This window comes from Mastigoproctus giganteus, chromosome 14 (genome assembly GCF_048544385.1).
Source record: "Mastigoproctus giganteus isolate SK-2022 chromosome 14, ASM4854438v1, whole genome shotgun sequence".
Lineage (NCBI taxonomy): Eukaryota > Metazoa > Arthropoda > Arachnida > Uropygi > Thelyphonidae > Mastigoproctus > Mastigoproctus giganteus.
The window spans coordinates 7,889,382-7,903,240 of NC_143588.1; the positions used below are offsets into that span (position 1 = coordinate 7,889,382).

Here is a 13,859-nt window from a genome sequence, read left to right on the forward strand (position 1 = left end):
AAGCCCTTCATCTCTACACCCTTTCCTTCCTTTCTTTCTGGATTGTAGAATCAGCCCAGTTTTGTTTGAGAGCAAAGCTGGAGCTGTTGTTTGCATTTTGTATGTAATATTTGTTACACATCGGGTTATTGTAATGAAGTTGAAATTCACACTGTCCAACCATTTTCAACAACTTCGCATCAAACTATCATCATGTAGTGCATACTTCATTTGCATGATGTAAGGTGTGACAGCATCTCTGGTAACTTAACCCTGTGATGGTCTTTAAAGAAAATTTCATTTTGACCATTATCATGGTGCTGCCTAAGAGAATAAGTGAAAGCAGTACTACTTCACCACTGTCCCAGGATAAAGTTTTAAATTTTTATGGTATATAACTATTTTTCTTCATTTTTCTGAGGATATTATGTGGTTTTTTGAATTTTAGCATATCAGGGATATAGTAACAATATTTTATTAGTCATTCCCGAGTTACATAAAACTCAACTTACGTAAGAAATCCTGGAATGTATCTCTTATGTATGTCAGGAACAGACTGTACATACTTCTGTTTAACTTGACTGGTTTTACTGTAGTTAACTTCAAAACCACAAAAGAAAACAAAACTACTAATGGAGAAATATATATTAAAAATAAATATAATTTCAAAATTTACAAACCTTGGATTTGTTGCATAATATGTTTGATGATTTCTACTAATGACAGGGGATTAATTCTGAAAGAAAACATGGACTAAAGTATAATTTTGGTATAATTTATGCTGCTAAAATTCATCGAATCTAAGTAAAAATCAAAAATAGCCATAGAAATTTACACTATTTTAAAATATTAACAACAGTTACCTCGATCTATATCCATAGGGTGACTTCCCTTCAAACTCTCCAAATCCAACTACTATTACACTCGATTTAAAATGATTAGAATGATTTAAAATTATATATGGCACTTTGTTAAAATATTTAAATGCGTTCAATCCTCTAAGCTCATGACTAATCAGACACCCCCCCCCCCCGGGATCATAGCCGAAGGCCCCACCCGACCCTAGACCAATCCAATCCACCACGAAAACTCGAGTGACTGAAGACATTGTGTCAAAGTTTAAAATAAACGCTGCTAAAATCACAGAATAAATACAATGATGAACAGTTTCATAAAAACAATGATGAATAATTTACTAAAAAACTTTCCTTCCTTAAGGGACAAAACTTTGACATACTGTCGTGATCACAGGTAGGAAACAAACTGCCTAATGCTAACTTTCCCCCAACTATTTATATACAAGAGATTATTTGTTAACACATGCACATAAAGGTCCACGAATCCGAGATGAGAAATGGTCGTCGTGCAATTATTGCGTTGTTTTGTACATTCATTTCCATAGTTTCTGCAATTAAAAGTTGTATAATTATGCTGTACATTTAAAATTTTAGCCTCCTTAAACAAGATCCTCGGTTTATCGAAAGGAAGGCTAATTCAGATACTGTGGCCCTTTTAGCCCTAACCGACACTGCATGCTTAAGACGCATTTCCAAAAGAACCTTATTGATGCCACATACAAGAAGTCAGTTTCCACATGGAATGCTATATACTACATGTAATTCTTCAACTGAAGAGGTGTCAGAACATTTTTTTAATATTGAATGCAGTTTCTGAGTGGGTTTTGCTATTACTCTAAATTCAGTGTCTTTAAAAAGAATATTCAGCTGTTTGTACTATTGCTGGATATACAAAATTGTAATAAAATGTTTTTTCCCAATGCTATTGTTATTTTCTGTGTTATCTAATCTTTCTTTGGCTTGTAACCTAATTTTGTTTATTACACAGAGAAATACCTCTTGTTTAAAAACTTGTATGTAAGTTCATTAATTTCATAATTAATGCAGTCTGAGCCATCGTATACTTATAGGCATTTGTGAATTGATTTAAAATAATTTAAATTCACTTTACATTTATAAGTGAAAGGATGATAACTCGAATAATGCAGGAACATCCCTGTATTTGTTGGCTTCCAGTATACTTCAAATTGCAATTTATCACTGTCTCTTATTAATGTAAAGTTTAAAAAATTTATTGTCTTGGTTAGTGTATCCTCTTCCTCCAATTATTGGGCGTACCTAAAATAACATCTGTCGTCTGCTTATCCTGATATAATAAGAATGTCATCTAAATATCTCCCATAAAAAGTAATGTTAAGTAAAAACCGTGTTAGATATGTTGGACCTATTCTATTTAAATATATTTCGGCAATAAGACCACTCAGACTCAGTCCCATAGGTAACTCAAATATTTGTTTGTAAATATTTTATTCTGGAAGGCTATGTAATTTGCTTGAACTAAAAATTTAATTAAATTAAAATTTTCTAATTTTGGAAATCTGGTTTTATTTGTATTAATCAAATCATTATTGAATAGGTCCCATATGGTATCTAATGCATAGACATGCATCTATATTGACATTAGTATATAGTGACACTACATCAAATGAAAATAATTTGTCCCCTTCCCCTATTATTTCTATCCTTTAAATTCTTAAATAATGTGTCAATTTTTTAAGCTAAAATTTAATATTTGTCTCAGTGGCTTTATTATATAACAGAGGTGTGATGCTAAAGAAGCAAACGCCAAGTTTTTTTTTTTTAACTTTACATTAACAAGAGAGAGTGATAAATTGTAATTTAAAATATACCGGAAAACAACAAATACAGGGATGTTCTTACATTATTCGAGTTATCATCCTTTCACTTATGTTTCATTATTTTAAATCGATTCATAAACGCATATAAGTATACGATGGCTCAGACTACATTAGATTATGAAATTAATGAACTTACATACAGGTTTTTAAACAGGGGGTATTCACATAATACCATAAAAAAAATTAGGTTACAAGCCAAAGAAAGATTAGATAAAAACAGAAAATAACAATAGTGTTGAGAAAAAACATTTTACGATTCCGTATATCCAGCAATAGTACAAACAACTTAATATTCTTTTAAAAGACACTGAATTCAGAGTAACAGCAAAACCCACTCAGAAACTGCATTCAATATTAAAAAAAAAACATTCCAACACCTCTTCAGTTATAGAATTACATGATGTAATATATAACATTCCATGTGGAAACTGCAACTCCTTGTAAGTGGGATCAACAAGGTGTCTTTTGGAAAAGTGTCTTAAGCAGCATGCAGCGTAGGTTAGAGATATAAGGGCCACAGAAACTGAATTAGCCTTCCATTCAATAAACAAGGATCATGTTTTCTTGTTTAATGAGGCTAAAATTTTAGCGTATGGCACAATTATACAACTTTTAATTGCAGAAACTATGGAAATGAATGTACAAAACAACGCAATAATTGCACGACGACCATTTCTCATCTCGGATTCGTGGACCTTTGTGTGCATGTGTTAACAAATAATCTCTTGTATATAAATAGTTGGGGGAAAGTTAGCATTAGGCAGTTTGTTTCCTACCCGTGATCACAACAGTATGTCGAAAAGTTTTGCCCCTTAATGAAGGAAATTTTTAGTAAATTATTCATCATTGTTTTTATGAAATTATTCATCATTGTATTTTAGTATATTCCGTGATTTTATCAGCATTTATTTTAAACTTTGACACAATGTCATCAGTCACTCAAGGTTTCGTGGTGGATTGGATAGGTCAAGGGTTGGGTGGGGGCCTTCAGTTATGATCCCAGAGGTGTCTGGTCAGTCATGAGCTTAGAGGATTAAACGCATTTAAATATTTTAACAAAGTATATATAATTTTAAATCATTCTAATCATTTTAAACCGAACGTAATAGAAGTCTGATTTGGAGAGTTTTGAAGAGAAATCACCCTATGGAAATAGACTGAGGTAACTCTGTTATAAAAATTTTAAAATTTGATTCAAGCATAGGATATATATTGCGCTTTTGTTGCTCTTGGTTTTATAGTAATACTATTTTAAAATGTAGAGTTTTACTTAGTGTTATTGCAAAAGAAATTAAAAAATATATTTTAATGGTAAAGGCTGGTTTCTTCAGAATTTTGAGGAAAGATTCCGGAGAACAGAATGGTGCCTGTACACTCCCAAACTTTGTAAAAAGTAGATGATTATGGAGGCCTCTGCCTCCGAAGATTAACACATATTACTCCACTTGATTTGTCTTGTGAGGTTATACAAAAGAGTGGGTGTGTTCTTCCTCTCCCTCACAATATCAGTAATCAAAAGCAGCATATTCAAGTGCTTTTGCTGTTCCACTAAAACGTAAGATTAAATTAATTGAAAGAGGGATGCTACACAATTATTCATAATTTGGGAAAAAATTAATCATGGCATGGTAATATGCCTTCCTTTCATGTGATATCTCAGATATATTAATATGCTTAATATATCTGATATATCACATCAGATGTGATATATCAGACTTAGTAAATCTGTTCAGAATCAGACTGCAAACAGTGTTGGTGTGTGGGGGGGAGAAGAATGCCTCCCTATCATGTGATATATTAGTTTGTCATGATTAATTCTTTCTCAAAAAATTTATTCTATGGAATCCGTTTCATTGTTTTAATTTATATACATAATTTTACAAAGAAGATATAAATTAATTTTTTTATTCAAAACTGATTTTTATTGAATTTATTAACTCTAATCCAATGTTTCATATGATTCATCAACAGCCAATAATTCAAATTCATGAAAAACATCTTCAAATCCACTTGGTTTGATGAAAGAAAGAAAGAAAACTAAATATTAAATATTAAGAAACTTACTCTTTCCCCACTGAATGTGCACCTTTGCATGATGGATTGTCATTCCACTAAAATCCAAACAACAAAAAAAAGTCACAGGCTCAAATGAATACTTTCAGATTCCTATACTCATAATCACTATAGTTAAAGACCTAGAAAGATTAATTTAAATGAAAAGGAATATTAAGAAACCCACTAGAACAGACATTGCTTACTCCGTGACTGAAAGAGATGTGTTCTAAATTGTTTTTTGAAAATCCAGTCAGTGAGTGTACATTTAAAATGTTTATCTTTAGCTAAACCAAGGTATAATTAGTGATTCACAAATCACTAATTTTAAATCCAGTCATGATCAATATGACATCTGCTCTATTAATTTTGGGTGTTGGTATCAAAACAATGAGCTGAAAGCTCAATAGGCTGCTTTCAAGCTAAGAAGCTCTTTTCAAAGTAATAGGCTCAAAAGCCTGAAGTGGTTGGCACTTTGAACCTTGCAATACAAACAGCATTAGTTTTCTTGATATAAAAAAAGATACTTTGATGTTTAAGACTTAGTAAATCTCATACCTTTTAGAGAGCTTATCATATTCAACAAAGTTCTAGATCATACAGTATATGTCTTACATTCAGAGCCATTCTTCCTAAACTGCAATTAAAAGAAAGGGTGGGAAATGTTACAATTTGCTTGCTAGTAGTTAGCTTAATGAATGAATTGAAAGGAGTCAACTTGCTACAGTTAACAAAGAAGCTTCCAAAAAATGCAGCAGGATTTAGAATATCTCTTGGACATCAGCAGTTACAAAGGAGGGTCTATAATGACGATTTACAGGATCTTTCTCTGAGCAATTTCTTTTACTTTGATGTATAGCAACATGTTTCAGGAAAACTTTCGATACTGTTGCACATAATAAAAGACTGCTGTACAAATTGGAACAGTGTGGCATTAAAGGCAAGTTACTGGATAAAGGGATGGTTGAGTGCAAAAGTTTGGGAAATTGTGGCAACAGATTGTCGTTTGACTCTGGGAATGAGGGTTGACGAGTTGGATACAAATAAGGAAACAATTTGTCATATTCTGCATGAAGATTTTGGGAAAGGAAGGTCTGTGCAAAATTAAGTGCTGCATAACCTCATGGATGAGAAAAAGTGTCCAAGAGGGTCATAGTGCAAAGACTTCATCCAGATTTGTTAAGACAATCCTAATTTCCTTGACTGTATCATCACTGGAGATGAGCATTGGGTGTTTCAGCACAACCAATGTATGAAGTGTCAGAGCAAGCAATGGACTTAAAAATCTTTACTAAATCCCAAAACGTTCTGTTTACAGAAATCCAGAATCAAGACGATGCTGATTGTATTTTTCGACAATCAGGATATGATTCACAAAGAATATATACCTTAAGGGAAGTGAATCAATTCTGCATTCTAAGTACAGGTGCTTCAATGACTATTGAAGTGCATTTCCTGAGCGAGGCTGCAATTTCGGGAGAAAGAATGCTGGTTCTTGTTGCACAACAATGCCCCACCTATTCTGCACTTGTTGTGAAGACATTTCTGATGAAGTACAGCATTGTGCAGACCATCTGCCATACTCTCTTGATCTAGCACCAGCAGACTTCTTCCTCTTTCCCAAGGATTTTCATAACAGCTGAACTGAACATCATCTTTCGAGGATGACACCTTCGCTAACTCTTTTCCGAAACATTTAAAACGGTGTAATACCTGCATTCAATCAAGTGGTGATTACTCTGAATAAAAATAAAACATTTTTGAGCTCCTTCAACTCTGAGCTCTTCTTTAGCATTAGCATAGGCATATGATGCAAGAAAGCAAGCTTATTCAGCATCAGCCAAAAAAAAAAAAAAAAAAAACACACCACTCCCATTTCACCCCTCCGTTCGCTCGAAATACCTGTCCAGTTGACCCTTAAATTTGTTTAGGCTATCAACTTCAACAACAAGTGATGGAAGTCGGTTCCACCAACCAACCACCCGCTGGCCAAAGGCAAATTTCCGCACATCTATCCGATATCTGTCCTTCCTCAATTTGAATTTATGCCCTCTGAGGTGATTATTCTGAGCAAGATGAAGAATCCCATTGGCATTGAGCATGCTCAAACCATTCAAAGCCTTATACACCTCTATCAGATCACCTTGCCGGTGCCTAGTCTCCAGACTCTGTAATTTGCAAAACTTAAGCCTTTCTTCGTAAGAGCAACCCTTTATTCCATTCACTAATCTTGTTGCCCTTCTCTGTACCCGTTCCAGCAGCTCTACATCCTTCTTGAAATGAGGCCTCCAGACCTGTATACAGTACTCAAGATGTGGCCTAACCATTGCCTTATACAAGGGAATAATCACCTCCTTATCCCTGCTAGAAAAATTCCTGTATATCATTGACAAGACACCATGAGCTACTCTTGCAGCTCGTCTGCACTGCTCAGAGAACTTCATATCTGCCTGCACAATTACCCCCAGCTCCTTTTCATTCTCCACCACTGTCAGTGTAGTACCGCAGAGTTGATACGTTGCTCTGGGGTTACTGTTTCCCATATGTAGTACTTTACATTTGTCAATGTTAAACTTCATTTGCCACCTCTCAGCCCATCTATTCAACTTTTCCAGATCCTGTTGCAGCAGCATAGCATCAGTAGTGTCCTTAACAACCCTGCCAACCTTTGTATCATCTGCAAACTTGGACATTAAACTTGATATCCCATCATCAATATCATTCATAAACACCGAAAACAACAACGGACCCAACACTGAACCCTGAGGAACTCCACTAATAACATTAGTCCACGTTGAGCAGTGTCCATTGATTACCACTCTCTGTCTTCTGCCACTCAACCATCCCCTTATCCATAGCAGCAATTTGCCTCTAATGCCACACTGCTCCAATTTGTGCAGCAGTCTTCCATGTGCAACAGTATCAAACGCCTTTCTAAGGTCCAAATATATAATATCAAAGTTATTCCCTGCATCCACTTCTTTTGTGACTACATCATAGTATCCAATCAAATTGGTCAGGCAAGACCTGCCCTTAACAAAACCATGCCGCGTCTGAGCTATAACTGAATTCTTGTCTAGATGATCCTGCAGTGCTTCTTTAACCAGTGCCTCCATTAATTTACCTGGAACAGAAGTTAAACTAACAGGTCTATAATTAATTGTGTCAGCCTTTGATCCTCCTTTGTGAATTGGGGTTACATTTGCACATCTCCAGTCTATGGGTACCTCCCCCGAGTCCAAAGAAGCTCTCATAATTATGGCTAGGGGTTTGCTTACTTCCTTTGCTGCCTCCTTTAATATAACTGGATAGCTCCCATCCACCCCAGGTGCCTTTTTTATGTTTATCCTCAACAATCTCTCCTCCACTTTCCTCTCAGTTATTACAAAATCATCCAGCTCACTGCCAACGTTTACTTTACCTACATCATTCTCCTTCCTGAATAACTCCTCATGCGTGAATGTAGATGCAAAATACTCGTTTAGATTGTTAGCCACCTGAGCAGGATCCTCAACTGTTGAACCATCAATATCCAGTGGACCAATCTGATTCATCCCTTTCCTTCTTGAGTTTAAATAGGTAAAGAACTCTTTTCTGTTTTTCTTTGCATCCTTTGCCAAGGATTTTTTGTAGTCTGCCTTTGCCTGCCTAATCTCCTTTGTGACTTGGTTACAGACCAACTTATATCTATCATAGGCTTCCATGTCACCCATTAATTTGTATGTATCCCATGCATTTTTCTTCTCTGCCACATGTCTCATTAGTTCATCTGACAACCATTTAGGCCTAAACCTTGAACAATATTTCTTAGTTAGTATGTAAAGCCTGGTAGCCTCCAAGATTAGTTCCTTGAATGCTTCCCATTTTGAGTTTGCTGTTGGTAACATCATCAGTTGGTCCCACTGTATAGAATTTAAATACTGTCTCAGACCATCATAGTCGCCTTTAAGAAAACAAAACCCTTCCCTTTACCTCTGATGGTAGTTAACTCCTTGAGTAAATCCCACTTCAACACACTGATCACTGCCACCTAGTGGTTCGTTTATCTGCAGATTCTTAATGCATGAAGAATCACTACTGATAATCAGATCAAGAGTATTGCTCCCTCTTGTTGCCTCACAAACATGCTGATGTAGAAAACAATCATCCAATAAATCCACAAAAGCCTTGCTGGTGTGCGAGTGACCAACCCACAAATTCCAGTCAATATCTGGGAAATTAAAATTCCCCATTATAAGACTCTCTGATTTACTGGCCCACTCTATTTCCCTGTACAATATCTTATTATACTCATCAGAGTCTCCTACTCTCAATTTTGATTTCCCTATGCTTATGTCACACCAAACTGACTCGACACTACCCTGTCCATCGATGTCGACTGGCTTCACTTCCTTGGACTTTATGTGTTTCTTAACTAATAGCATAACCCCTCCTCCCCTCCTGTCCATCCTTTCTATACACATTGTATTCCCCAAAATCCAGTTCCGCATTCCTTATATCTGTGTGACACCACGTCTCTGATATCCCAACAATATCTGCCTTTGATGTTTTGAGCAATACCTTAAATTCATCAAATTTATTTACCAACTCGTAGCATTGGTGTACACGCAGGTATACATGCACCTGTTTCTATTCTTGGCTACCCTAACACAACCCATGTGTTTACTTGTACCGCAATGACTCCCAGCAGTCTCTGAAATATCCTGCATCTTGTTTTTCAGGCTTCTGCTCATTTCAATAGAAGCAGTGCAAGAATCACTTCCACCTCTGCCAGTGGCTACTGTTAATCTATTAGTCCTTGTATCCCCCCCCCAACTAGCAGTTTTCCGACCCACCTAACTCTGCCTCGACAGCATCAGCAAAAATTCTTGCACCCTTTCTATTTAAGTGTATCCCATCCCTGTAGAAGCAATCTCTCCTGTTAACAAGTACAGTCGAGGCTGAAAAAAATTCTACCCCTTGAGCCTTGCACAATCCCTCCAGGGCCGAATTGATCGACAAGGCTCTCATCATATACTCCCTCCTATCGTGTCTGGGCAGAATTGCAGACACTTTCAAATTCAACCCTAATTCACGGCTTTTTTTCAACAGTGACCTGTACTTGCTAAGTAATTCCGCCGGTCTCCTACTCTTAATATCATTAGTGCCAACATGTACAACTATATCACCTTTTGTGCCCTTAAAAGATGATATCCACTCTACGTCATCAACCTTTGCCCCTGGCAGACATACCCTGGTCCTATTCCACCTATCCTTTTTACAAAGCATGTTCCCCGCTTCCCTGACAATAGAGTCACCAACAACTACTTGTTCCTGTGGGACCAGCGCATTCTGCCTAGGGGGCTGCCTCTGTGTTGCCTGATGACCAAGTGCAAGCTCTGGCGTTGATGTGGGCAGCTGAGAGCTTGATGGGCCCCCTCAATTTATTTCCTTCGAGGGCATCCACCCTGTCCTTCAAGCTCTCATAAAGGCCCATAACAATGCTGAGTTGTCGCCTGATTTCCTTGCACTCCTTACATCGTGCACACACAAAGACATCCCTCTTGGCAGTATCATGTCCCGTACCCGACTGCTCCGCAAACATCAAGCAAACAGTGCATTTTAAAAGACTGTGATTCAGAGGGCAACTGCCCCCCTCAGTTCTCCCCTGAACCACAGCACTCCCATTAGCTTGAGCCTTTTGCTTTGCTGCTCTGGTCTGAGTCATGATTCCGATTTAATTCAATAAAATTTCTAAACAAAATTAAAATAAATTAAAAAAATCCTTAAGTTATAACGCTATATTTATTTTTTCAGTATCTAGTGTTTTCTACGAGTTCCCTTTATACAACTTCCGTATCACGTGTACCACTATAGTTATGTATTAATTATTTGTTACGATTAAGTCGTTATATATATATATATAGAGTTAAAAGTACAATTTAATTGACAATAAAGTTTATCAAGATTAATAGATTTACTGATTAATTGACAATATTATATTATGCACTATACTACACTAAGCTTATGCTATCGTGTAAAAATGGCAGGAATTCTCGAACGGTACTTCTACGGACTCGTAAGTATTGATTAGCTTCCAAATCTCGCTATCTCAATTTAGAATAAACTAAGGATCCTGACTAGGTCTATAATCTACTTATAGAAGATAATTTGATATAACAATTGGTTAATAAATCGACTAAATTTGGTTAAAAAAAAAAGACCTCTCATTCAATTTGTAACACGTGGATTTGATACCGTTACCGATACTAAGTAATACCTACAAAATCTCTGTCTAAGTTAAACTTTAAACTTCTTCTTCTTCTTTAATGCTGCCGAATGGCGTTTGCGACTTCGTTTTGATATTGTTCTCTGTCTAGCGCTGCGTGTAGAATTTGTGCTGTTGTCATGTGAAGCCAGGTGTTGATGTTATCTAGCCATGCCATTTTCGGTCTGCCTGGGCGTTTCTTGCCTTCGATCTTTCCCTCCAGGATGAGTGGTAGTAGGTGATATTTTTGTTGGTTCCTAGCGATGTGACCTAGGTATTTGCATTTCCTGCTGATGATGGTTTTGAGCAGGTCCCGTTCCGTGTGCATGTCCTGCAGGACCTGTGCGTTGGTTATCTTGGCTGTCCACGGAATTTTCAGCCAGCATTCTTCGGTAGAGCCACATTTCGAAGGCCTGGAACTTTTTTGTATTGGCTGATGTTAGAGTCCAGGTTTCTACACCGTAGAGCAGTATTGGCCAGATGTAGCATTTCAGTGTGCGTAATTTTAGCATGATGTTCAAGCTTCTGTCGGTGAGGAGGGTTCTCCATTTGGTGAATGCCTGCCTGGCTTGTTCAATTCTGCTTTTGATTTCGGCCTCATGGTTCAGCTGATCATCAATGAGTACTCCGAGATACTTGAAGCGGTGTATTTGCTCTAATTTTTCGTTGTTTAGTTTGATCGCGATTTTGCTTGCAGTCCTGCTGACCTTCATCACCTTTGTTTTCTTTTTGTTGATTCGTAGCCCCCATGCTTGGCTTTCTATGTCCACTTCGTTCAAGATGGTCTGTAAATCTTGTTCTGAATCCGCTATTAGTGCTGTGTCATCGGCATATCTTAAGTTATTGATGTAGTGTCCGTTAACTTTTATGCCGATGTTCTTGTCAGCCAGTGTTTGGTCGAAGATCATTTCCGAATAGATGTTAAAAAGAATGGGAGATAATGGACAGCCTTGCCGGACGCCTTTTTTTATTGGAATTGGGTCTGTCAGGTCGTTGTCATAGCGAAGCCGGGCTGTTTGATTCCAGTAGAGAGTTGTAATAAAGTTGATATCATTGTTTTCAAGCCCAAGTTTTCTCAGTCGGTCAATTAGGCGGTCGTGGTCTACTGAATCGAAGGCTTTCTCGTAGTCAATAAAACATATATACATGTCTTTTTGATGTTCGTAGCACCTTTGTAGCAATATTTGTAAACAGAAAATTGCTTCTCTGGTGCCTAGTCCCCTGAAGAATCCGAACTGTGTGTTTCCTAGTGCACTTTCGCACTTACATCTTATCCTTTGCTGAATCACCTTGAGGAAGACTTTTAACACCTGGCTCATTAGACTGATCAGCCTGAAGTCTTCGCATTTCCGGCTGGTAGCCTTTTTTGGTAGGGCCACAAAGATGGATTGGAGCCATTCAGATGGAATGTCGTTGTTGTTGTAGATTTGATTGAACCATTTCGTTAGTTGTTGGATGTTGCTGTAGTCTAGTTGTTTCAACAGTTCCACATGAATCTGATCAGGTCCACAGGCCTTGCCTGGCTTTATTATTCGGATGGCATGTTCCACTTCAGATGTTAATATGTGGAGATTGTCTTCCTGTGTTTGTTGTTGCGTTTCTGCCGGTTTTCTGTTGGTGTCGAACAGATTGTATATATAGCTCTTCCAGGTGTCGAGTTTGGCTTGTTTGCTTAGTATAGGTTGATTACTTTAAACTAAGTATCGTAACTAGGAATATAAAGCTACTCTAGAAAATAAGTTAATATGACAATTTAAGCTAATAAATCAGAAAATAAATTCTTATTACACCAGTCCTCTTAATACTTTTACTATTGACTGCCATAGTTTGGTGTGGTTTGGAGTTTGTTGGCATACCAGCAGCACTGGCTATAATGCACCACCAATGGTAGATGAATAAAAACAGTTATAAAAATAGCAAATGATAAAAAAGAGAAAAGATTACAGTGACCAATGAACTATTGGTTACTGTGTCAAGAAAGAATTTCCTAACCTATATAAGAATAAAAGAAGTCAGAAAAACTAAAAACAATGTATAAATAAATACCAAAAGTATATACAGGTAACCCTCGTATAACACGGTAGTTAGAGTCCTCCAAAATGTTGTGTTGTGTGAAACTGTGTTATACGGGGAGTTATGTTCCAAAATCTAACAAAAATATACTATTTTGTTAACAAAACAAACAAAATTACACTATTTTGTTAACAAAATATTAACAAAACTAACAAAAATACACCATTCTAGATTTCGTATAGCTTCTGCTTTCTTTAAAAAATTGGTAATCTGGTTTTATTAGCTTTTGCTTGATAAATCTTTGTGAATTTCATCGTATGGAACTAATCATTTTTGAAACTCCCCTTTGAAGTTTGGGCTTCTTTCATTCAAGAATCTGTATTTAAAAAAAGAAGATTCCAATTTCGCGTATGCCTTCCCATATGCTTTTTAATGTAAAATTTGGAAGTTTAGAATTTCTGTGCTATCATCATCTGAATTGATTTAATTTGACTCCAATGCCATTTCCAACAAATCCACTTCACCAGCCTCTTTTTTACCAGTAATTCTTGAATGTCTTCAGTAATAATATATATTTTTTTAAATATTTTTTATTTTTTAGGAGCATCGGCGACTAAGGCGATGTTGCTCTGCATATATTGTCTGTAAATTACGTGTGTCCCGAGGTCGATTTTCTGTTTTGCTGGACAAAGAACCAGAGTTTCCGGGCAATAGAATCACCGACTCCAGAGTTTCCGGGCAATAGAGTCACCAAGTTCCTGTTTCCCTGACAATAGAGTCACCAACAATAACTAGCTCCTGTGGGAACAGCACATTCTGCCCTGAAGGCTGTCTCTGTGTTGCCTGATGATC

At 36.8% G+C, this 13,859-nt stretch overlaps 1 protein-coding gene across 1 annotated transcript in view; it reads right to left on the bottom strand.

The window, feature by feature from the left end:
- Rpn9 (regulatory particle non-ATPase 9) overlaps window positions 1–13,859 on the bottom strand; it is a 230,242-nt gene that overhangs the window by 181,228 nt on the left and 35,155 nt on the right. The window contains exon 4 of the mRNA XM_090388956.1: window positions 660–715. Within this exon, the coding sequence (XP_090245082.1) occupies window positions 660–715 (56 nt within the window). The remainder of the gene's footprint in view (window positions 1–659; window positions 716–13,859) is intronic.